Source organism: Siniperca chuatsi, linkage group LG10 (assembly GCF_020085105.1).
Source record: "Siniperca chuatsi isolate FFG_IHB_CAS linkage group LG10, ASM2008510v1, whole genome shotgun sequence".
In the NCBI taxonomy this organism is placed as follows: Eukaryota; Metazoa; Chordata; class Actinopteri; order Centrarchiformes; family Sinipercidae; genus Siniperca; species Siniperca chuatsi.
The window spans coordinates 752067-776198 of NC_058051.1; the positions used below are offsets into that span (position 1 = coordinate 752067).

At 46.1% G+C, this 24132-nt stretch overlaps 2 protein-coding genes across 2 annotated transcripts; one reads left to right on the plus strand and one right to left on the minus strand.

Annotated features, from left to right (window-relative positions):
• Positions 1–241: 241 nt before the first annotated feature.
• Positions 242–14634, minus strand: LOC122882496. The gene is made up of 9 exons (XM_044209959.1): positions 14575–14634; positions 11214–11366; positions 8952–10187; positions 6259–6393; positions 4820–4994; positions 4145–4243; positions 3731–3822; positions 3109–3249; positions 242–1216 (listed from the first exon to the last, which is right to left on the minus strand). Exons 1-9 carry the CDS (start codon positions 14632–14634, stop codon positions 944–946), a joined length of 2364 nt encoding a protein of 787 aa, XP_044065894.1. The 3' UTR covers positions 242–943.
• phc2a (polyhomeotic homolog 2a (Drosophila)) lies at positions 13916–23310 on the plus strand. The gene is made up of 7 exons (XM_044212835.1): positions 13916–14288; positions 15098–15260; positions 16334–16412; positions 16657–16768; positions 18328–18454; positions 18651–18876; positions 20997–23310. The coding sequence occupies exons 2-7, from the start codon at positions 15123–15125 to the stop codon at positions 21149–21151; spliced, it is 837 nt and encodes a 278-aa protein (XP_044068770.1). The 5' UTR covers positions 13916–14288; positions 15098–15122; the 3' UTR covers positions 21152–23310.
• Positions 23311–24132: the final 822 nt, after the last annotated feature.

Here is a 24132-nt window from a genome sequence, read left to right on the forward strand (position 1 = left end):
TCCTGGTCCTGGTGTCGATGACTGATGCCTCTCAGGAAGGCAGGACTCTGATCTCACCTTTGAAACGGTTTATCATGTGGATTTCTCCCAGAATAAGATCCAGATCTGCTGGAGGTGCTTCCAGCTTCGTCTCTGACCTGAGATCTGTCAGCTGAGCTGTTTGTTCCTGGGAGTTTCCCTGTAGTGAAATAAGCTATATATTGCCATTTAGTTTCAATATAAGACTCCTGCACACTGTCCATCCCTTGAACTCTTGAACTTTATTGACACAACGTTTCAGACAGACAAACAGCAGCTGGGCCGAACAACGGGAGGATCCACAGACACTGCAGGGCTTCACCTACAACAACATCTTCAGGTAGGAGAAGCCACTGGGATTATTTATAATCTGATCTGTTATAATTTACGGTTGACTGTGGGCATTGTGTTCTGCTGCTGGAATAAAAACACGCCTCTTCACTTTGATTTTAATGTAACGTGGAAAACAATGTCGTTTAACAAAAGTTTTCTTATTTTTAATTTAAGCATCGACTTCTTTAAGTCTGCAGACTTTCTCCGTCACAATCTGATCAAATACGGAACAAAAGGAAGTAAGTAAACTTTATTTATACTTCACATGTAACACACGGTGCTTCACAGCTACAAAAAGGAAACAGACTACATACAATAATACTTAAATTATACACACAGAAACACACACACCACAGAAACTACTACTGTTAGAGGCCAGGTCAGCTGTAAGACCAGGTGACTCTTTCACTTTGAAAACAAACTATTTTAATAAAGTTTTTCCAACTCAAATGTTCAGAAAGCAAATAAGCGTCTGAGCTGGAACAAGTGACTGATTACATTATTGAGCAGTAATTTATCTACTACAGCCTCTCTGTCTCGCTCCTGCGGCGAGTCAGGTGATGTTTCCATGGTAACTGAAGTCCTGAGCTGGTTACAGGTGGTGGTTGGAGCCAGGCAGCAGGTCAGGTTTGTGCCCACTGCTGCTCCCACGCTGGCTGGGCAGAGGACTCTCATCTCCCCCCTGCAGCCCCCCAATCATGGAGCCCAGGGTACTGTGGCTGCCGCCGCAGGGCTCCACCTGCGCCGCCACGCTCAGGCCAGGCCTGTCTGTCCGAGGCGGCGGCGGCGTTTGGTTCAACACTGAGGAGGGAAGGGAGACGGGGGTGGTGGCGTTCTCACTGAGGCTCTGCACTGTCACTGATGACTGGCACAGAGGTACGTATGTGAGGTAAATTCATCACATATACATAGACACAGATGACATTCAATTCATTTTCTATCAAAAACACAAAGATTGAAGGTTCACATGTTATATTTTGCTGGTGGCAAACTTCTGTAGAGGCAGTGTCACTGGGCGGAGCCGTCCAACCACATCTAACCTTTAGCTAAAGCGGCGTCTCTGGGTTAGGGAGGGTGACTACAATGATTTCATTCTTTTATCTATCACACTGGCATTCAGCATCTGCAGGCTGGCTAACAAGCTCAGCTTGACTAGTCGTAATCCATTTCCATCTCTTGAGATTTGGACATTGCATCACTCGAATGAAGGAGAATGTTGAGAACATGAACTCACCAGATAGTGGGCAACCTCCTTATCAGTTTATAAGGTGTGTGTGTGGGGGGGGATCTGTGAGGAGAGGTGCAAAGTAACGATAACACGCGATTTACTCAAATCAGTGATGGCGCAGAATGTCTCGCTGAAGGCTGGAAGCTATATTATATCAGTAAATCAATGGTAGCGTACTTTCTGTAGCTCTCGTTCCTCTGCAGCAGGGGTGCACACATCCGATGCACCAGATCAGCGCTGGCGCCGACCTTTAGGTGGATCGTGTACCATAACATGACCGAGCCACATCAAATACAGCTGCTGTCATAAACTACAATGTTTCAGCTCTCAGTTCATGCGGTTTTTAGTGTCTCAGCAATGCTGTCCTTGTGTTACTTTACACAAAATGGCCCCAATGAGCAGTGAACACACACACACACACACTACCAGGGCAGCCAGGGCAACCTGATGAGAAGTGGACTACTGGAACAAGACATTCATGGACTAGAGCAGACGTCCAAGAGCGTCAGGCACGAGGAGCTGGACAGCACCGGGCCCCGACGTGATCCACACCTGCTGGCTGAAGAAACTAACTGCGCTCCACGAACGCCGGGCAGCACGAATGAGCCATCTGCTGATGGATGGGACCCTCCCAACTACCGGCCAATAACCTGCCTCTGCACAGCACGGGAGCTCCTGTCAGGCATCGCAGCGGCTGAGACGAGTAGGCACATGGCCCCGAGAGGAACTGGTAGTAATACCAGGGGAGCCGAGCACCAGCTCACTCGAGGCTGCCAGACCAGCAGACCGACCTGTGCACCGCCTGGATTCAAGAGGAAGGAACACGAGAAGCTCGAAAAATACCAAGAGCTGAAAGACACACACAGATTTTAATATGGGACAGAGAGCGCTGGTTTCAGCAGGCACCCTGACTTGAGGTATCAGAAGAGAAGAGTCGGACCAGTGCTTTGACCTAGTTCTTAACACAAACTATGAGTCAGTAATAAGATTTCCTACCATCTGGTGATTGTGTGTTTTCAACATTCTTCCCAAAACTAAAATGTCCAGTTTCCAGGAGACTGCGATCAAGGATCAGGGCTACCTGAAGGCTACCTGAAGGCTACCCTGCAGGCTAACCTGAAGGCTACCCTGCAGGCTAACCTGCAGGTAAACTGCAGGTCAACAGCAGAAACAAATGGAGGGAAGTGAGATTGGAGGGAAATGGTTTGGTAGCATTAAGATGCTCAGTTGCCAACGTTAAACCCAGTGTTGGGATATAAACTTGTGCAAGTGACACTTAGTGAAACTGCAGGAATATTTATGCCACGTTCACGTCACATGGGACGGACGGTAGCGACATGCAGTAAGAAAAAAGTTAAATATGAGGAAGAATAAAGGACACTTCAGTGAATTTCTAGCTTGTGTACAAGTAGAGAATAAAACAGGCAGACGGTGAGTTATTTGAAGCCAACAACAAACTACAGGACAGGGACAAACGTTCTGGCTCCTCTAATGACAAACATCTGGAAAACTGAACCAGTTCAACTCACATTGCCCACAGAGACCTCGCTGCCGGCCACCGTCTTCTTCTTCCTGGCCTTGTTGGGATTCCAGTGACAAACCAGGCTGTCGTTCTGCACGCTGTAGTTCTTATGGCCAATCAGCCAGTACGTGTTCATCTTGCCTTTACCCTGGCAGCAGGAGGAACGACACCAGAGAGGAACAGTGACTACCAGAGGTTACTGTTAAAGACAAGTCCAACTTAAAAAGGGTCTCACCCAAATTACAAAAACTACCAACAGCACTGCAGGTAAGACATCCAGATGGTTTTGGTTTCAGATCTCTGAGAAATCTGCCGCCACCGAAAACATTCTCTGAAACCTGGCAAAATAAGACCTGAACTATACGCATGTAGACAGTTCTTGGGCTGTGTGAGGAGACGCTGTGTGTGGGTTTGGGTGGACAGACCCTTTAACTCTGTAAACTTGGTTTTGACTGAGCCACAGTACGAGGTGAGGTTTTAGTCTTTATTGCAGATGTATGTTTTCATCCGACTGTGGAGCGAATTTGATATGAACCTTTAAAATTTACATCCACAATAAAAGTAAATGGCTTCCTGGATGTAACAACAAACCTAAGGTTTCATTTCACGGCACGTCTGGGATCTCTTACCTTAATCTCAATCTCTCCTCGAAGCTGCAGCTCGTAGGCGTTGTCTTTGATCAGAGCCAAGTAGGTTTCTGAGCTGGTGTGGATTCTCTGAGCTGACACACAAACACACAAATAATCAATTCTGTAACACACAACTGAGGTTTGGCCAACGTCGAGCTAAGCATGGATCTCAGCGCTGTCCTTGTTTTCCAAATTCAAATTTAAAGTTTTCAAGGATCTGTATGCAACAAAGGTTAAAGCCCTTCTGAGTTTGACTCTGCAAATACCTTTTTTGGATCAAACCACTGGGAGACGCCAGTCAAGTCCTACATGTACGGGCTCAAACATCTAGTTTCCACTGTCGCTGTGTTTGTGCGAGGTGTGTCGCCCTGCACGCACACAGATGTGTGTGTTTGTGTGTCTAGGTGCACATACGCAGGCTGGTGGACTCCATTCTGGACGCCGTGTTGACCGTGTCTCCGAACAGACAGTATCTTGGCATCTTGTAGCCCACTATTCCCGCCACACACGGACCTTTAGAGCCAGGAGAAAAACAGCTGTGCTTCACTCTGCTGCAAGAAGTCCAATACATCCCACAATGCAACAGGGCTGGAGAAAGCTGAAGCCTTCCCAGTAAAATAGATTCAAATACAAAATTCAAGTCTAAATAAAAAGACTGCAGCCATGCTAGCAGCTCTGTGAGGCTGTACGTAGACACAGCGGTGCTACATGCTAACAGCAGCATGCTTACATGCTCACAGTGACAATGCTAACATGCTGATGTTTAGCTAACAGAATATAACAGAATAATGCTAAATATATATATTAACTATTGTAATTAAAGCCTCTCCAACCAGTAAATGAGTTTAAATCAGCAGAAATGCATTTATCTCTAAACAGCTGCTCTATTCTGGATGGAAAGTTTCCCTGCTGCCTCTGATTGATTGTTTCAGAGCGATGAGACCAGTGACGTGATTGGTTGAGAGTGTACTTATTAATCACCACGTTTGACACTTTCACAGACACGAACCAAAACTGATCGATGTCCCTATCGGTCCCTGCACAGGTGATCGGTTCGTGTTGGCGGCACAGACCTGAGCCTCCTCTCACCTGTGTGGATGCCGGCTCGGAGCTGCAGCCTGTGGTTGGGCATGTGAGGGATGGAGACCTGTCTGACGGCTGCTACCAGATCCAGCGCCATCTTGGCGATCTCGTCGGCATGCCTGTCCCCGTTCCTCTCAGGCAGGCCGCTCACCACCATGTATGCATCCCCGATCGTCTCCACCTGGTTTCATAGTTTGAAACACTGAATTATCCCGGGAAGATACGTGGACCAATCAGGGAATGACTCGCACTTCTCAAGCTAACTGAGAAGAAAATAAAACATGGCTTAAAAGGCTAAAAGCGGTTGGCATGTATGTAGGCCTGTGCAGCTGAGTTACTGCTTTCCATCTGTTTTGTTTGGGAGCTTTAAAAACAGATAATTTAGTATCTTTAAATTGGACAGTTTTCATGCAACAAAATCTAAATTCTGCAAAGCGTCACTCTTATTACGGTGAATAATTCATATTTTAACCTTCCAAAATCACATTTTTTTAGTTATTTACAAATGATAAATATACTATCAGATTGTGGAAGAGGAGTCTGGTAGTGAGGACGCAGAGGGAAACTCTGAGCAATATGCTGTAACAGAAGCGACAGCAGCTTGTGCTGAGGGGGCGTCACACGCCGGATCTATTTCTTGATGAACAACAGGCGGGTGCAGCGACTGTGCACTGTGACTGAACCGCGTCAGAAGATGGAGCAAATGCAGAACATTTGTCATCACGTGATCAGTCTGATCAGACCAGTAATCAGCTGATCAATCTATAGACACACTGAGTGCTCACATGGGTGAGAATGAACACATGACTAACGTTAACGATGGCTCTGGTGCGCTGAAGTGTCCCGATAAGCCATGTTAGTGAGCCGGCACGCACAGCACCAGCACCCTGCCACTGCTACAATTAAATGGATATTAATTACGCCTGTGACGTTTTTCCCATATAGTCGTCTTCTCAGGCAGAGCTCACTTCTAAGCTGTGTATCACCCGCAACAAGTGCCACCATTTTCCCCCTCTACAAATGCAGACATTGGACAGGCTGCAGAAAACATTGAACAGATGTTAATATGTGCTGCATGTAACAATAAATGCAGGTCTTCGGTGTGGTGTCAGCGGTGCCTGCAGGCGGAGGACCAGAGAGGCTCAGCTGCAGCTCATCAGACTAATTAGCAGTCTGAGCAACAGGCCGGTAGCCACATCTCTGTCTCTGCTGCAGGCTGAGGCCGGGCTGCAGGCGTACACACAGCAACCGAAGCAAAGGTCACCTGGAGACGAGCTGCTGTTTGTGTTACATTTAGACAAATCTAAACCCCTCCCCTCCTTCGACCCTCTGAGCGTGTGCCACTGTTTTCACCAAATGTTAAAGGAAAGAAGTGCTGACTGTTAAACTTTAAGGTAAAGTCGGTGCGTGAACTGTCTGTGTGTGTGCTGACATTTCGCTGTTACCTTGTAGACGTTGTAGGAGTCGATGCGAGTGTCAAAGCACATGTAGAGGTTGTTGAGCATCTCCACCACTTGCAGAGGAGTACAGGACGCAGAGATGGAGGTGAAGCCCACGATGTCGGAGAAAAAGATGGTCACCTGGGACAACGTGGAGAGAAGTGACTCCATCAGTGTGCAGCATTATTGCTTGTACTGGACAGACATGCACAGTTTATTAGGTCCACCTAGCTAAAACCAATGCAGTCTACAATCCTACAGTAAATCTCAGTAACAGATACACTTCCATTATTTTGTCCCCCCCATTTATATCAATGAGAGCGGGCTAAAAAACAGAAACCCCTCTCTGTATAACAGAGTTCAGCAGCAGCTGAACTACATCCTCTATAATGGAGTTGAGTCAACTCGTCTCTACAACCGTTTCAGCACAAACGCTGTAACCTTCGTCGGTAGCACGAGTCACATGCGCTGCGTCCCTCGGGGCTCAGGAAGTTTTACTTTTCCACTCGGTTTGGAACAAAAAGGAGAATCGATGGGTCTTAAATCTTCTTTCCAGAATACTCCAGAGCTCCAAATCAATGAGCCCGTGGTCCTGTTCAGTAACCCCCCTCCCCTCCCCTCCCCTCCCCACGCAGAGTGCTTTTGGTACAGCTGCTTCAAACCTCTTCAATAAGCCAGACGCAATTTTCACAAATATAACTTGTTTTATCTCCTGATGAATATGGAACAGGGCAATTATAGGTAATTACACCAACAATAGCAACAAAGGCAGCAAACGCACACATGCATTCATCGCGTTTGCAGATCTCGCAGCGGTAGCCTCCTCGCAGCAGCAGCCCACACCCCTCGCCACACTGGAAGCTCTCAATTTGTTTGGTTAAATGTTAAAAGTGAACGTGGGGGCTTTACTGCCTTATCTGTCTTCAACTGTCTGTTTCTACCATTTGCCTTAAAGGTTTGCATTCAGTTTGTGTTGTAGGTGTTGTTTTGTGGCTTGTTTCCCTCATGGACATTTAAAAGTCAAATGCAATGCCATTTAACATGTTTAAAATAGAGTAACAGCTGATGAATTGGCATAAATAATGAATGCTTTTCCAAAGTTTAAATTAAACTGATCAGGTGTGTTACTGCTGTGACTCAGCTACAATCATTTATCTTTTCTGAGCTGAATGTAATAACCGTCAGGACAAGCTGTCAGGATTCAGCTGTTGTTTTCCCCCTCTACCTGTCTACCTGTCTGTGTGTGCGGACTGGTCTGGGCGTGCTGCTCATAACCAATCAAGACCACGCAGTATTTCACCCCGGCTCTCCTCTCCGGTCTTTGCCAGATTGTTCGGTGCACTTCAGCGGTACTAAGCCCAAGGCGACCTCAGGGTGGAGGCCCATGGTGTGCCCGACCCGACCCAGACCCAGACCCAGACCCTGCTTCTGCCGACAGGTCCTGCTTTTGGGTCTCCAGAGCGTGAAACACAACACAAACAACGTGATTGGCTGCTTAGGGATTGATTAAAGTATATCTGCTGTCAGAAAAATTAAGAGTTGATTCACTTTTTTATGACATAATTTTTAATCATGTCTAGTCACTCCGAGTCAAAAGGCTAAAGTCCAAGTGAACTCTGGAGTCACTGGTGGAAAAGTCTTTTTCTTATTTTGTCTAAGTCATCAGCTCGTGACTCGAGTCAGATCCTTGAGTCCACATCATGTGACTCAAAGCCACACCTGTTGGAGGGAGTGCTTACAAAGTGAACAGGTTTGTTGAGGCGTTTCTAGTCTTGAATCATCCAGTTTAGGGTTTGCTGAGCACGAATGTTTATTTTCTGATTTTCTGAGAACACCCTACTCCGCGCTTTATTTAAAACACAAGGGGCTGCATTGGTGGGGGCGGGTTTCAGGTACCGGCGAGACGATGAAATGTGATCCACGACGTCCAGTTTGAGTAACACATCCATGAGTCGGAAGCCTGGTCAGATGCCAAAACACAGCACAGTGCTTTATATTAATGAGTGGAATAAGTTTCATATCAGATAAACATGCATGCGTGTCTTTGATTGGCTTTGGGGGAAAAGTCGAGTCGGGTTCAACTTTTGTGCTGGATGAGCTTGTATTTTTAGTCCGAGCCCTGCAGCGCCAACACAGCGACCTACCTTCCGCAGGTGGAGAGTCTGTCTGCACATCTTCATACAGGAGCTAGTAAACAAATGGCTGCATTCATGTAGCGCTTTACGATTTGGATGCTGACCGGGACCGGGAGCAGTTTGGGTTATTATTTTTGCTGATACGTCGTGAACTCGAGGGCATTACCGCCCCGAGCTCTTGTTCACGTTTCGCGCTGCTGCAGAAAGAACTTTACAAAGTCGTCGCCCCGACCAGATTTCAGCGCCTGAGGCTCAGCGGAGCCTGGCGGCAGGAAGTGACTGACTGTTGAAACTAGAAATGAAAGATGCAAGATGAAACATGATTCGTCAACTGCATAACCAGTTTCTCATCTCTAAGTTATTTTGAAACTGGTTTTGCATAAATAGTTTAGGTTTAGTTTGGCTGCCTTCTCCAAGGCAAAGACCAGTGACGGGCCAGCGAGTAGCCCGTTGGTGAAAAGGGTCTGAGCACCAGCAGTCGTCTGCTGCTTCACCCGTCCTGGGCGAACGCCTGCTTCGACCGCACTAAACCACAGCGAGAGAAGCACAAATGATTACACCAACCTTTTCATAGCTCTCGGCCTTGACGTGTTTTTGCTGGCGGAGCTGCTTGGCGACTGACTTGGGCAGCATTTGGTGCAGCAGATCCTCGGCCAGCTGCCTCTGGCGCTTCAGGTCCTCGGTCTTCTCCTTCAAGCTCTGGGCGTAGTTCTGTATCCACTCGGTCATCAGCTTGAAAGAGAATATCGCCACCGGGTATATGAGGCAGGCGATGGCCAGCAGGCAGACCCTCACACTGAGGCCCGAAGACACGGATCGAGACGCCAACCTGAGAGCCGGCGCCGCACGATCAAACAAGCACTGCTGAGCGTTCGTCAGAGCCTGAACTGCGGCGTCGGACCCAGACAGGAGCTCCGTCCCAGCTCCGGAGATCTGCCACAGACGCGTGTCAAAAATCCAGGAATGTTTTACACTCTGGCTCGAGTTCAACTTGAGGTCTACGTTCTCCAACCAGCAGCCGTTCAGTCGCTCCGCCGTAACCCTGGCAAAGCCGAGGTAGCTCAGCACGTAAGTCCACTTGTACTGGAAGCCGGTGTGAGCCGCCAGGTGGGGGAAGTCCATCAGCTGGTGGTTGAGCTCTATGAACGCGACCAGAAGTCTTGCAGACAGCACATCTCCCCAGTTAGGATTGTGGTGGACTTTGGCTAAAGTATCTTCGACCGTACCCCACATGTCGAGAAGTCTTCCGATGGCCAGGGAGTAAGCTACCGTACCGTTTTCACTCGTGCCGTTTGTGTCCAACGAAGCGTTTGGAAATCCTTGAACGCTCCTCCTCATCTCCTGGCAAAATCCGGCCAGCTCAATACCGCAAGGGAGGCCGTGGCTGTCCCCCGCCATTTCACCGCACGGATGACCGAACGCGGGAAACGCGACCTCTGAAAAAGTTGCCTCCAGTGTCTCGTTGCCCACGTCTTTGGTAAATAAACGCCTCATCTTCTGAAGCTTAGCGACGAGCTGCAGGATAGCCGTCGTCCTGCACGACGTCAGCTCGCCGTACGCCGCCTCCGTAGTGCGCAGCAGGTCAAAGGTGGAGCTGAGGTCGATGGATACGGAGCCGAGCAGGGCCAGGAAGGAGAGCAGGCAGGCCGTCAGAATCCGCCGGACGGTGCGACTGCTGCCAGACTGGGAAAATATGGAACACCTGGAACAACAGGAGCACAGCCGGTGAATTCCTGAAGGAGGCGGCAAAACGCCCTCGCACCTGGCAAACTGCTGCACGCGGCGGCCATGTTTGTCCCACTGTTGGTTTTGGAAAGTTAGAAAATAATGTCAGATACAGAACATTAAATTAAAACATTGCGGTTTCCACGGTTACATGCTGAATCGGTTACTAAGCGATTACTAAGCGAAACAAATAGCTTTAAGACTTGCTATCTTTTCATTCATTAATTTAATTAATGATATTTAAACAGTCTGGATTGCGTCTAAAGTCTTTTCTTATATGATCATTTTTGGCCGATTGGCGTCGCATCGCTCTGCTTCTGTATCTGTTTGTATTTTATTTTGCCGATTAATTTTATTCAGTTCACAGTAGCTTTCTAAATTCTTGACTTAAGGGTGATGGATTAAAATACCCAACAATAAGGTTAAAATCAATAATAAAAACAGATAAGACATGTTGGAAATGAAACGTTTGCTAGCATTAACATTATATATTAATCAGCTGACAGAAAATTAACTGACAGCAGATGTGATAGTTGATTGAAGTTATTTATAAAGCTAAAGTATGAGAGTGTGAGGCTTTGCTGCTCTGGGAACTGTTTTCTGTCCTTCACGTGACTGAACCATAAACAGATCTATGTAAATCATCATTAGCTGCAGGTAAATTATACATTTGGGAGAAAAAGGTAATATCACGTGACATGTGACCGAGGTGGTACCTGTGTTCTGCAAAACATCAGATCGTCTCAGTCCGGCAGAAGATAATCCCCCGACTTTAAAAAGAAAACCTACATTTCAGTGAATCAACGCGTTCTTTTAAAAGACAAGTGAGACTACTGAATGTGAAAGCCAGCTCAGACCTGAGCAGGTCCGGACCTGCTCGTGTCAGTGTGAACAGGTCCGGATCCGGACCTGCTCGTGTCAGTGTGAACAGGTCCGGATCCGGACCTGCAGGTCTCAGTGTGAACAGGTCCCGATCCGGACCTGCAGGTCTCAGTGTGAACAGGTCCTAACTTACTTACTGAGACAAGTCAAAGCTCAGCCAGCAGCTGGACCAGCAGGTTTACTCCAGAGAAACTTCCAGGGAGAGTCGTGGTGTCTCACCTGCACAGCCGACAGTCCCGGTCCGCATCCTGCTGCGCCCCCGGAGCGACCCTCCTCTTCTTCACGAGTCTTCTTCTGAGAGAGGCCGAGGACAGGGTCCCAGATGCGAAACACTCTTTTTTCATCAAGTCCAGCGATGACATGAGACTCGCGCTGCGGTTAGTTCCCTACCTCAGAGGGGGCCTCTCAGGACGCAGTCGCCGCAGAGGGGGGACCGCACTGAAGAGATGCCCCGTTAGGCGGCGGACGCACCAAGTCCGCAGCAGCGTCTTCCCAACTTCCGCCTGCGTACTTCAAAGTAAAACAATAATATATTTATTCGGCTCGGTGTGGCACACTGATCAGCACCACTGTTGCCTGGAAACACGTGGATAACATGCAGTAACTTGTTTTTTCAAACCCTCACGTGTTCAGTTTACATTAGGCTCTCAGCCCTCTCATTACAGTGAAGCTGGCAATGGTTTTTGTAAAGTTGTGTCTTTTATTTTGAAAGTGAAATCGGTTGGCAGGAAGTGGTCGTGCTGCTAAACCGCAGCTTTTTTCTTTTTTTAGTCAAGCACAGGCTGCCCTCGGTGTCAGTGATGGTTGATGGTGTGCAGCTCAGTTGTATTTAACCGCTGCTGACTCTGAGTCAGAGCTGCGATGATTCCTCTGCGTTAAACTGGAGAGCTTTGCTGAAAAAACTACATTTCATTTCACATCAAATGTGTGTGTCTGGACTACAACTACCACAACTACAACTACCACTACTACTACTACAACCACTACTACAACTACTACTACTACTATCACTACAACTACTACAACCACTACCACCACTACTACAACTACCACTACTACTACTACTACAACTACTACTACTACTACTACTATCACAACTACAACTACCACTACTACTGCCATTACTACAACTACCACTACTGCCACTAATACTATCACTATCACTACAACTACTACAACCACTACCACCACAACTACAACTACTACTGCCACTACTACAACTACTACTACTGCCACTACTACTACTACAACTACCACTACTACAACTACCACTACTACTACTACTACAACTACTACTACTACTACTACTACTATCACAACTACAACTACCACTACTACTGCCATTACTACAACTACCACTACTGCCACTAATACTATCACTATCACTACAACTACTACAACCACTACCACCACAACTACAACTACTGCCACCACAACCACTACACTGCCACTACTACTACTACTACTACTCACTACACCACTGCCACTACTACACTACTACTACTACTACTACTACTACTACAACTACTACTACTACTACTACTACTACACTACCACACTACTCACCTACTACAACTACTACAACCACTACCACACAATCACTACACTGCCATCACTACAACTACTACAACCACACTACATCACCACTACTACACTACTACTACTGCCTACTACTACTACAACTACTACTACTGCCACTACTACTACTACTACCACACCTACTACTACTACTACTACTACTACTACTACTACCACACTATCACTACAACTACTACAACTACTACTATCACTACCACTACTACTACTACCACTACTACTACTATCACTACAACTACTACAACTACTACTACTACCACTACTACAACTACAACTACAACTACTACAACTACTACTACTATCACTACAACTACTACAACTACTACTACTACCACTACTACAACTACAACTACTACAACTATCACTACCACTACTACTACTGCCACTACTACAACTACAACTACTACAACCACTACCACCACAACTACAACTACTACTGCCACTACTACAACTACTACTACTGCCACTACTACTACTACAACTACTACTACTATCACTACAACTACTACAACTACTACTACTACCACTACTACAACTACAACTACTACAACTACTACTACTATCACTACCACTACTACTACTGCCACTACTACAACTACTACAACTACAACTACTACCACTACTACAACTAATACTACTACCACTACTAGTATTACTACCACTACCACCACTACCACTACTACTACATCTACTACCATTACTACTATCACTACTACTACATCTACTACCATTACTACTACAACTACAACTACTACAACTACCACTACTAGTATTACTACCACTACCACCACTATCACTACTACTACAACTACTACTACCACTACCACTACTACTACATCTACTACCATTACTACTATCACTACTACTACTACAACTACAACTACAACTACTACCACCACTACAACTACAACTAATATTACTACCACTACCACCACTATCACTACTACTACAACTATCACTACTACTACAACTACTACTACCACTACCACTACTACTACATCTACTACTATCACTACTACTACCACAACCACCACTAACACTACCGCTACAACTACTGTTACTACTAGCTTTCACGGTTGTCATGACAACTGAGTGAATTCCGTCCAGAGTTGCGTTAAAAGCTTCAGAAAAGCGAGTGGGTCTTTTTTTGGTCAAACTACTGTTTCTAAGGTCAAGAATAAAATCCTAAATTGATGCTCTTAATACTGACTGTATGATTATAAAACACATTTTGCAAGAAAGAAAGAAATTTTCACAGATATTTATACGCGCACGCACACACACACACACACACACACACATATATATAAATAAATGGGCTTTAATTTTGAAGGTTGTTGCCGGAAGTCCCTGACGCGAATGTCTCGTGCTTGGTCGGTGGGCACACGCGCGCACACACCGACGGGACCGTGGTGTCTGTAGACAGGAGACGGGCAGAAAGCAGAAACATAGCGAGGATATGATTCCGTTGCTAACTTCGCGTGTCCTCGTGTAACGGCGCCCGCTCGGCCGGTTGAGTATTTGTCGGTGTTCCGGTGGCGGAGCGGCTCCTCGCCGTTTTGGCGGCGGGAGTGTGAGTAAATGAACGCGTTGTTTGGAGCCGTTGAACAAAGAGCTTTTCTTCCCTCTAACGTTACCTTTGTTGCCGAGCGGAGCGCCTGTTTTCGACCCAGCTCGGAGGTGGTTCCGACCGTGAAAGTAAGCTAACTACTCTGAACTGCTCGTGTGTTTTAAAGGGAGCCTGGAAAAGGCTTTCTTTTCCTTAGCGAGTTCGGATTTAACGTTAAGTGGTTTGTTAATGCTGTGTAAGTTATAATTCTTTAAAGCCAGACATCTTAATACAAAGCAAATAAAAAACACTCCTAACGTTACCAGATAACGTGCACTGAATCAGTAGTTTCTCCTTCATCTTCATATTATTATTATTATTATTATATTATCTTCATATTAAGCAGACGGGTTTCCACCACAGTAATGTACACACGCGTCCACGCGAGCCTAACGGACGGGACCTGTGTGGGGAGATGGCCACGCCGGACTGCATTCGGAAATCTGGCAATTCAGGGTTGTCTTGCTTATCGCAACGAAAAGATAACAAATAAAATACGACTCAAAACGGATTGTGACACATTGGAAGAAGCTCTTTACATCGGCACTCGTTCAAACTCCTTGTAGAACTGAATCCCCCTGTATACAACTAAGTGCAAGACGATTGTCCGAGAAATAAAGTTAACAAATAACAAGAAGACATTTTAAAAAAAGTTTCTTTAGTGGATTATAGCTATGCCAAATTCAAAAGTGGTTCTTAAGGAGTCATAACACCTGTCATATGTAAAGTAAAATGATAGTAACGCTGTGTACTTTTGCCAAAACACTGAGCAACACTAAACTGCCATGTTTGAATGATGTGAGCTTTGCAGTCTTTGTGTATTTGAACAGCAGCTATGGGGGGGTGCAGGTCCCAGGTCCAGCGCTTGTTGAGTTTGCCATGCTGCTTGTGTTGACAGGTGAGGGGCGGCCTGTGCTCCAGTCATGACCTCTGGGAATGGGAACACTAACAGCAGCCAACACGATGGAGAGAGCAAACCAGCCCAGGCCTTAGTCAAGTCCCACATCCTCACCCACCTGATAGAAGGCTTCGTTATCCAGGAGGGTGCTGAGCCTTTCCCCGTGAGTACTGCAGCTCTGCATGTGTCTGTCTGTAAACCACAGAATATGACAGTAATCACTGCCCATAATGGCGGGCAGCTCAAAAACAACACTGGCCATATTGACTGGTTGACCAGGAGCAAAGACTTAACATTATCAATATTTGGGGCGTTTGTTTCCAACCTGTCTGATCGGTGGACCGCTTATGTTTCTTGCCCCGTTGCTAGTAACTTAGTGAGTGCAGTGTTTATTATTACAAATGATAGCCAAAACTTTAAAAATAAGGCGCAAGTTTAGGCACCATGTCATGATGATAGTTTAATTATGCACATTTTTAGTACTTAATAAATAAAGCTACTTGCTGGGAACCAGTTAAAATACAGTTTAAAGGTCAAACCTTTTTACCACACGCCTGTCTTAGCCCGTTAGCTCTGGCTACCTAACATGACACGTGGATTCCAGTGAGAAACGGCAGCTAGCAGCAACGAAAATGCTAATCTACAAGTGCTGAGAAATGAACTGTGTCCCAAAACATTAACCGGCAGCACAAATTAAAAGCACAGAACCTCCCTCATTCTGGATATTAATGACGTTAGCACGTATGGAAATCTGTTTCCTCAAAATATACCAGACACTAGATATCCGTCAGTGTAAACAGGCAGCACATCACTAATAACTGTGTCAGTACAGGATTTAATAAGTATTATTTATCTGCCACATCATGGAAGAGACTCTGATCACCTGTGTGATGCATCTTACATCCAAAGCCATCAGTCTGCACAGCGTGCACCAAGTCACACACTGAAACTCTAAACACACGTCAAACCGATCACCAAAGCATTGATCACATCGTCACCGGTGATCCGCCCGGATAGTTCCTGCACCAAAAAGCAGGGACTCTCTGTGCTCGAGGAACTACATGTAGACCCTGATCCTGCAGTCAAGAGGCAGAAAACGCTCCTGAGGGGGAAACTTGTGCTAACAGAATCAAACAGAACCGTAGCATTCAACGTCAAACTCTTCCCTCGCCACTTTCTCAGTCCCTTGCAGTGGCATCAGCTGCTGTAATGAAGTATATGTTTGTCTGTCTGCAGGTGGAACGTCCATCTTTCTCAATTGAGAGCCTAAGGAGACACACGGCAGACTCAAAGATGGACGGCCTCTACCCAAAAGGTAAAGCTCTTAAAGTTGTCAGACCAGCAGCACGGCGTCACGTGGGGAGCTGACGTTTCCCTCCTCCAGTATCTACATGTTTCACAGTATCTATAATAATAATCGGCCCCAACCGGCTGTTAGCCGACCGACTGTAGACGTCGGTCGGCTAACAGCTGACACCGTGCGACTGCTTAGCCGTTGTCCCTGCACACTCGTGTGGATGTTGCTGGTGATGGTACCTGTGCGGCCTGTGTTCCCTCAGAGTTGAAGGCCCAGCAGGAGCCCATGCTGACCTGCGAGCTGTGTGGCAGGGTGGACTTCGCCTACGTCTTCAAGAGGTCCAAGAGGTTCTGTTCTACTGTGTGCGCCAAACGGTAAGGCGGGGCAGGCATTACAGACACAATTCACCCTGTGGGGGAAATCAGGGGTGTCCCGAAGAGGTTTTTTGGCCCCAGTCCTGATCAGAGTTCTCTAATATTGAGTGACACCGAGTCCGATCCGATACTTGTATTTACATAAATGTTTGATTAAATATGTATCTGACACATGGAAATAACAGCTGTAGCTACTAAACTTGCCGTACTTTATGTTTCACAAGCTGCTTGGTCCAAATACTGAAGGTCCTGATTTAAAAGTTGATTAAATTATTGATCTGACATGAGTAAAAGTTTAACTGGAGAATGAGACTGACGTAATGCGATCGGCTAGAGAGAAGACGTCTCTCTCTGTCCGAGCTGTTGGAGCTACAGAAGCAGCGGTGTTACAGAGTGGAGCTTCACTTTATATAATAATAATAATAAAACTTTATTTATAGAGCACTTATCAAAACAAAGTACAAAGTGCTTCACAACAAGAGAAATAAAACACCACAGTGAATGACGAAATATAAAGAAATAAAATAAACAGTTCAGGTAAAATCAGGATCTGCTTTCAGATAAAAATGTGTTTTGAGACGAGACTTAAACGAAGACTCTGACTCAGACAGCCTGATGTCTTTTTCTAATATAAAGCGTGCATCACCCAAAGAGTCTGTGCACAAGTTAAAACACATGACATCAGGCACAAGTACACACACACACACACACACACACACACACACACACACACACACACACACAAAGTCCCAAACATGCAGGTAATAATGTTACTATAACAACAGGACTGAGGTTAAAAATAAAGTTCACACAGCAACAGAACAGAAGTGGGGTAACTGTTCCCAGCCAGCGAAGGCGTTTTCAGCCTGGATTTGAAATAATAATAATATGCAGTGAAAGTTTATTAATTAAATAAACTTAAATAAAACGATTCTGGATATTATAAAAGCATGTACAAGGATTTCAGCGCGTGAATCGGATTAAATGGGGCGTATTTTGGAGCGGATATGTGGCTCAGAGTTGAGCGAGGGATCCAAAAGACTTAGAAATAGTGCAGCCATCGAGATTAACGGACAAATCAATTTAAACTGATCTATGTCGCAGATAATGTTTGGCCGAGTAGACCGGCTTGAAGAGAGGAAATTAACTGACAACAGAGCCGTTTAATTTAGTGCTGTAATCAAGTTACTCACAGAATTAACGTTCGAGACAGCCGACGTGATCATCTCAACCGCTCAGCGTCGGATAAGAATGAGACGCTGCTGCCTGAATGTTTCGTCCGCAGATCTCGTGTAGATGTGTCCGTGTTATCCTTGTGTCTGAAGAAACGCAGAGTACGTTGTATTCCTGTGCTGCGATACAAGCTTTCAACACGTACGAAACAACACGTTTATTTACAGCTAACATACACACCTGAGGTCTGGCACTGACGGGGACCTTACAGAGGGACGCACCTGCTCATAATGTACAAATACGGAGCTTGCAGTGTGAAAATGAACACGAGCCAGCTCCGATTCGCTATCGGGCTGTAAGTCTGAGCTTGTTTACTTTCTTTGCAGCTACAATGTGGGATGCACGAAGAGAATGGGTCTCTTCCCAAACCGCAAAACCACCCTGGAGAACATGAAGAAACAAAGAGCACTGAACGGAAACCACAAAAACTGCAGTTTAGAGCCTAAAAAGAAGGTGAGACAGACTTTTAATTTCTAATGCCGTGCAAAGATTCCTCACCGTGGTAAAAGTGAAGGATGACTGCACTGTGTATGTAACAGAAAGCGCCCGTTTGTCTTGTTTATCTGACTCATTACACATTAGATCACGTCATGATGTCAGAGGCAAATATAGTTGAAGTGTCGTATTTAAACCCCTGTGGCTGTCTCAGGCTGCCCCCCCTGTGCAGAAGCCTGCTGCCGCTCTGTCCGCGGGTCACTCGCTCCACCCTGCGCAGGGAGAGTCCAGCCAGTGTTCAGACTTGTCCGGCTACAGAAGACCCCCGTCCCCCCAGTCGCCCGCGGTGCGAGGCTCTGAGCTGCCCCCCAGCTTCCTGCCCGGCGACCCCGGCCAGTGGAACATAGAGGACGTCTACGAGTTCATCTCCTCTCTGCCAGGTGGGCGCTGCCTCGGCTGTTACTGTCTTACATTTGTTCACATCCACATGTTGTGCAGATTCTTGCAGGTCACAGGTGACGAGAGGAGCCGGACTCGAACCTGGGACGCTGCTGTTACATCGTCTTTAAAGGCCTGTTTTCAGTTTCTTACTGTACGCAAGGTTCGAAACACTTTTGGTCATGTGACCGAAGAGATTTCAGTGTTTTTGCCTGAGCTCTTCCTGCTGGTTGGTTTGAAGTGGGACTGGAAAAATGTGATGTCACGTACTTCCATGCACCAATCAGGACTCAGCAACATTTGAATCCAAATCTGCACGCAGTTGTGGGGTTGTTTGATGATGCGATACTTAAACTGTGCTCTCAAATGATCATAGCGTTAAACGTCTTTTTCTTCTTCAGACTCAAACCAGCAACACGTCAGCGCGTCTCTCAGCACCGTCTCACGTCCTGTCTGCGGCGCTCAGCTGCGAGCCCATTGGCTCCTGCTGAAGATCTTTAAAAACACAAATATAGTTTCCTGTTTAAAAAGGCTCAGTAGTTTCCTCAAACAGCTGCTCGCTGTAGTTTTTATCAGACCAACAGGAGGAAACAGTGCGTCTGTTGGGGACTATTTCCAGCGGCGGATGAATCCACATGTGGTGCTGTAGTGAGTGTTTGGGGCAGCAGGACGGTGTGTGTGGGGCGGAGTCAGAATAAACTCCAGTGTGTGTGTTCGTGGTGATGAAGCAACATGTCAGCCAGGGCAGCAGAGCAGCTCGCTGATCGATGTGTTTTAATAGTTTCTGGTAGTTGTCGATGTTTTAAAGATAACACACGCTTAGTAAAATCCATATGTATATCTCAAATCTCAAAACTCCACTAAATCCAAGAGGCTCCTTTTTTAGATGAGACCATTTATTTTGCACATCAGTGGTAAATGTGCAGCAGCTGGACAGTAGCATCACAACTGTATAACAAAAAACGTTGAGGGACAAATGGAAAGAATGTGACAATCCAACGATTTCAATATGAAGGGATTAATTCAGTAATGGGGCTGCACGATATGGTTAAAAACAAAAATCATATTGCGATTACTCTGACAGATATTACGATATGATTCACGATTAGTGGGAATGATCATTTTTGCATCACAATTTTCATTTTCTCTGATGATGTGACATCTGTTGGGGTCTGTACCAAACACACATGCGGTCTTACATCTGGAGAACCAGATGTGCACTTCATTACAAAGCTGTTTGTCACACATCTTACCTTCATCAAAAAACTGCAGCTTCTGCGATTTGGATAATGTTTGATTAATTGCGCAGCCCTATTCAGTATTTGAATTAACTTTTATCATTGGGATGAGTGTAGTGTTTTTAAACGTTGTAAAAGTCCTTTATCTAAATCTGTCCATTACTTGATCCAACATCTGTGATTATTAATGTGATCAGTAATGTGTGAGAGTTTTATCTATTTCATCAATTTTATATTTCAGAAATAAGATTATCATTATGCTCTTTAATGAATTTGAAAACAGGTCCGTTTGTTGTTGTCGGGTTGCGTGTTTAAGGATTCGTAATATGTTTCAAATCATTTCTGGATTCCTTCTAATTTGGTCGTTATTTTATTTGTTAAAGGGTCTGTAGTTTTGTGCTCACGGAGCCTCCGGGCTAAAGACTGCGGGGCTTTTGGACCTATTTGATTGCACCTCTGCATCATATAAATCGTGTTTGTTTTCTCTCCTCACTGTGAACAGATGGATCTGTAGTAGAGCTGAGTTTCTGTTCCAGACTCACGACAAGTTGGTCGTGCAGATCGAGCAGTTTTTTTTTTACTTTTTCAGTTTCAGTCTGAGCTTCCTCTAAGGAAAGCTTTGGCTGCATCCCATAATACAACAGGACGGACTTGTCCGTTATCATTGTGCTGCAGCTCAGCCTTCAGTGCCCGTCCTGCTCTGAAGGAGTCACTCTTCAACACATCTGTGCTCAACCTCCAGAGGTTTCTTTGGAGCACGCTTTCATACAGATCCAGATTATTCCGATACCAGCCCTGTAGAGAAAATGCTGTGACTATAGTGCATGTGGCTAGCCGTCGTGGAGCTGTGCTGTTCGCTGACTGCTGGTGCTTTGTGGCTGCAGGTTGTCAGGAGATCGCTGAGGAGTTCCGCTGTCAGGAGATCGATGGGCAGGCCCTGCTGCTGCTGAAGGAGGACCATCTCATGGGGACCATGAACATCAAACTGGGCCCTGCGCTCAAGGTCTTTGCCCAGATTAGCATGCTCAAAGACTCGTAGCCCACCTCACCTCTCTCTCTCACACACACACACACACACACACACACACACACACACACACACACACACACACTCTGCTGCGACGGGACAAACAGGATGTGCTCAGGATCCCACATGTTGACTAACTGAGCTCACTTCAGGTCGCGGGTCAGACATGTTTGATGGATGTTTTCGCGTCGTGGCCTGCTGAACGCGAGGACATCAGCTGGGACTGCAGGACTCGCCTTTTACACTGATGACTTCACTACTTCAGGAAACGCCTCCCCGTAGTTTGACAGGAACGGTGCTAGGTAGTCTGCGGTGGGAACACATCGTTGTCTTCGTAATGTGCTGCTGCACCTTGGGTTCCTGCGGGAGAGGGTTAAGGTTAGCAGTTGATTTGTTCTAGTGTTTCTCACCGGAGCACCACTGTGAAGATTTTAGGAACATTTTGGGAAACATACCTGATGGTTAGAAGATCAGTGTGCATCCTGTGCAGAGCTACAGTTAGTCCTGATCCAAGACTTTCATACTACCTATCAGGGTCCTGCTTCCTCCTTGAACTCGGGACATTTCAGTCACTGAGCGCCTCAGTGGAGCGCCTTAGAGGGAGAATGGAGGGTTGCAGTCTTTTTAACAAAAGCCATGAACATTACAAAGAAAGGTCTTCTTCATTAAAGTCAGTACAAGCCATGTAAAGTGACGCTGAACGGCGGAGAAGGGAAGTTATAGAAAGAAGCAGCATTGCTGCGATACATCTTCCAGCCACCAGTGGCAGCACTGAGCTCACAGCTCTGCAGTTGATGAGTGACAAAGAAATCCTGCGCCATCTTTGGTCGGTGTGTTTCCACTTTTCTTTTTTTACTGAATATAAAAGTTAATTCTTGGCCATCAGCTGATGGAGTTCAGTTTTTGTTTGAGGCGCTCAGTGACTGAAATGTTGGAGATCCAGCAGATGGCGATGCAGGACCGTGATGTGTAGTAGGACAGTCCTGGATCAGGGCTAAGATACCGTGCTGGACTGGAAGACTGGAAGCTGGAGGAAACTGCTGCATTAACTCCATCAGCAGCTGGGAGAAAAGCCAAACCACCACCCAGAAGCTGTTTAATGATGATGAGGTTTGCAGTTGGAGCCATTTGTTGTCCAACAGCCATTAACAGGATCCAGTACTGTGTGTGCACAAGACCGTTTTGAACCAGTCTTTGTGCTGAGCTGGACTAAAGATGTCCCGGGCCGTCTCTGCTGGGCACACAGAGATGAAGCCCAGGAGGAAGGTGGTCCTGACTCTGCTAACGCAGCACACAAGCTCATTTCCCTAAATATCAGAAGACGCCTCGGTTAGATGGCCCGCTGCTTAATTGTACCAATTTAAGAACCGTTGGTTCTTTTTTACGAGGTTTTGGACACGATAGAGTGCAAACACACTGACTCAATAAACCTCGTGTTTGTTTCCTGGTTTATACTTCTGTGTCTCAGGGTCTCTGCACAGACGTATAGAAGTGATCCAGCATAGTTGTATTGATTCAGTTCCCCCGTCATGTTTGACTAGTTCGCGCTACATTTAATTAGAAGGCGATTCGAATTTCCTCACGTTCCACGCTGCCATCACAGCGATCATATGGAGTCCCCGCCATAAGTGCCTGTGGTGACACGGAGACGCAGAAGTATAAGTCGGCTGTGGACGGTTTGTACGTCACTTCAGTACACTGTTACCAAAGCCAAGTGAATGTCACTGCTGAGGTACCTCCGCTCTGGTTTCCTCCTGCAGACGAGGTATATTCCTCTGTCGTTGAAGAGAGAAGGGCGGCGTGTAATCCATGGACGTCATGAGGCCCATTTCACTGGAGAGACTTTTCCTAAACTAGTCTGGCTGTAACTTACTGGTCAACATAATATAATCTGCATCACAAGGTGTCGTTTGTTTACAGTATTTCATTTTGGAATAAAACTGGTGTCTTTAGTTGCATTTGAAACACCGTGGTGATTGGGTCATGGCTGTGACATCACAAATCTTCATAGGAGACAGAAAGCGTCCTGAAAGCACCTGTGTCACAGTAATGACAGGTGGGTAGTGGTTAGTGTTACTGGCCTCTGAATTATTGAACCGTTTTTCCTAAAAAGTTTTGTTTTTTGAAATACAGAAAACCAAAACTCCGAAATAAAACCATTAGATGAATTATATCGACTGCATGTGGTCATTTTCAAACAGTCATCATCAGATCCTGTTGAGATCAGGTGCATTACACCTGTACGTCACCTCACCTACCAGTGCACATTTACACTCTGAGAATAAGATCTGAGCGTGGATGATGTCACCATTGCTAAGTATGAAACCTGGGATGCGTTCAGCCGCGCCAAAACGTTTGTTTAAACGGAAACGTGGTGCGTTAACACCCTGCTGTGTTCGCAGCGCACTGCCTTTTTAATGTGTGTGTGTGTGTGTGTGTATTATATAAAAAATATACACACAGACAGACAGACAGACAGTGGCTGCTGATTGGGTAACACCTCTGACACACCTGTTGCACACCGTTTAGAGGAAACGTTGTTCACCGCAGAAGCCGTAGCGAAACGGTTTCCACGCTGTTCTGAGTCTGAACGCGCCCCTGCTGTTTCTGGTGTTCCTCCAGTCTCTTGTCCGGGGTCCTCGCTGTTTCACTCCACATTAATAACAGACTTTTATAACGAATTGGCATTTAAATTGTAGTTTTTGTTATTCCACTCACTGATGTATCTGCCTCCATCTTGACTCAGTGGTGACAGTTTTCCATCTGATGAGCGCTTTAATTTATTGATGTGAAACCAGCGCCGCCTTAAAGTGAAGAGGTCACGCCCAAAGAGCAGCAGCAGGCGTGTGATTGGACGGCTGTCGTGTGTTGTTGCGAGTCCTGTGAAGGGTCAGGCGGGATTATTTTAGGCCGCTTGGTGGCAGCAGCAGCAAGCTGTAAAGAGGCTGAAACGCTCTGCAGAGTCACTCTCTGTGTGTGTTTGTCACTATGAG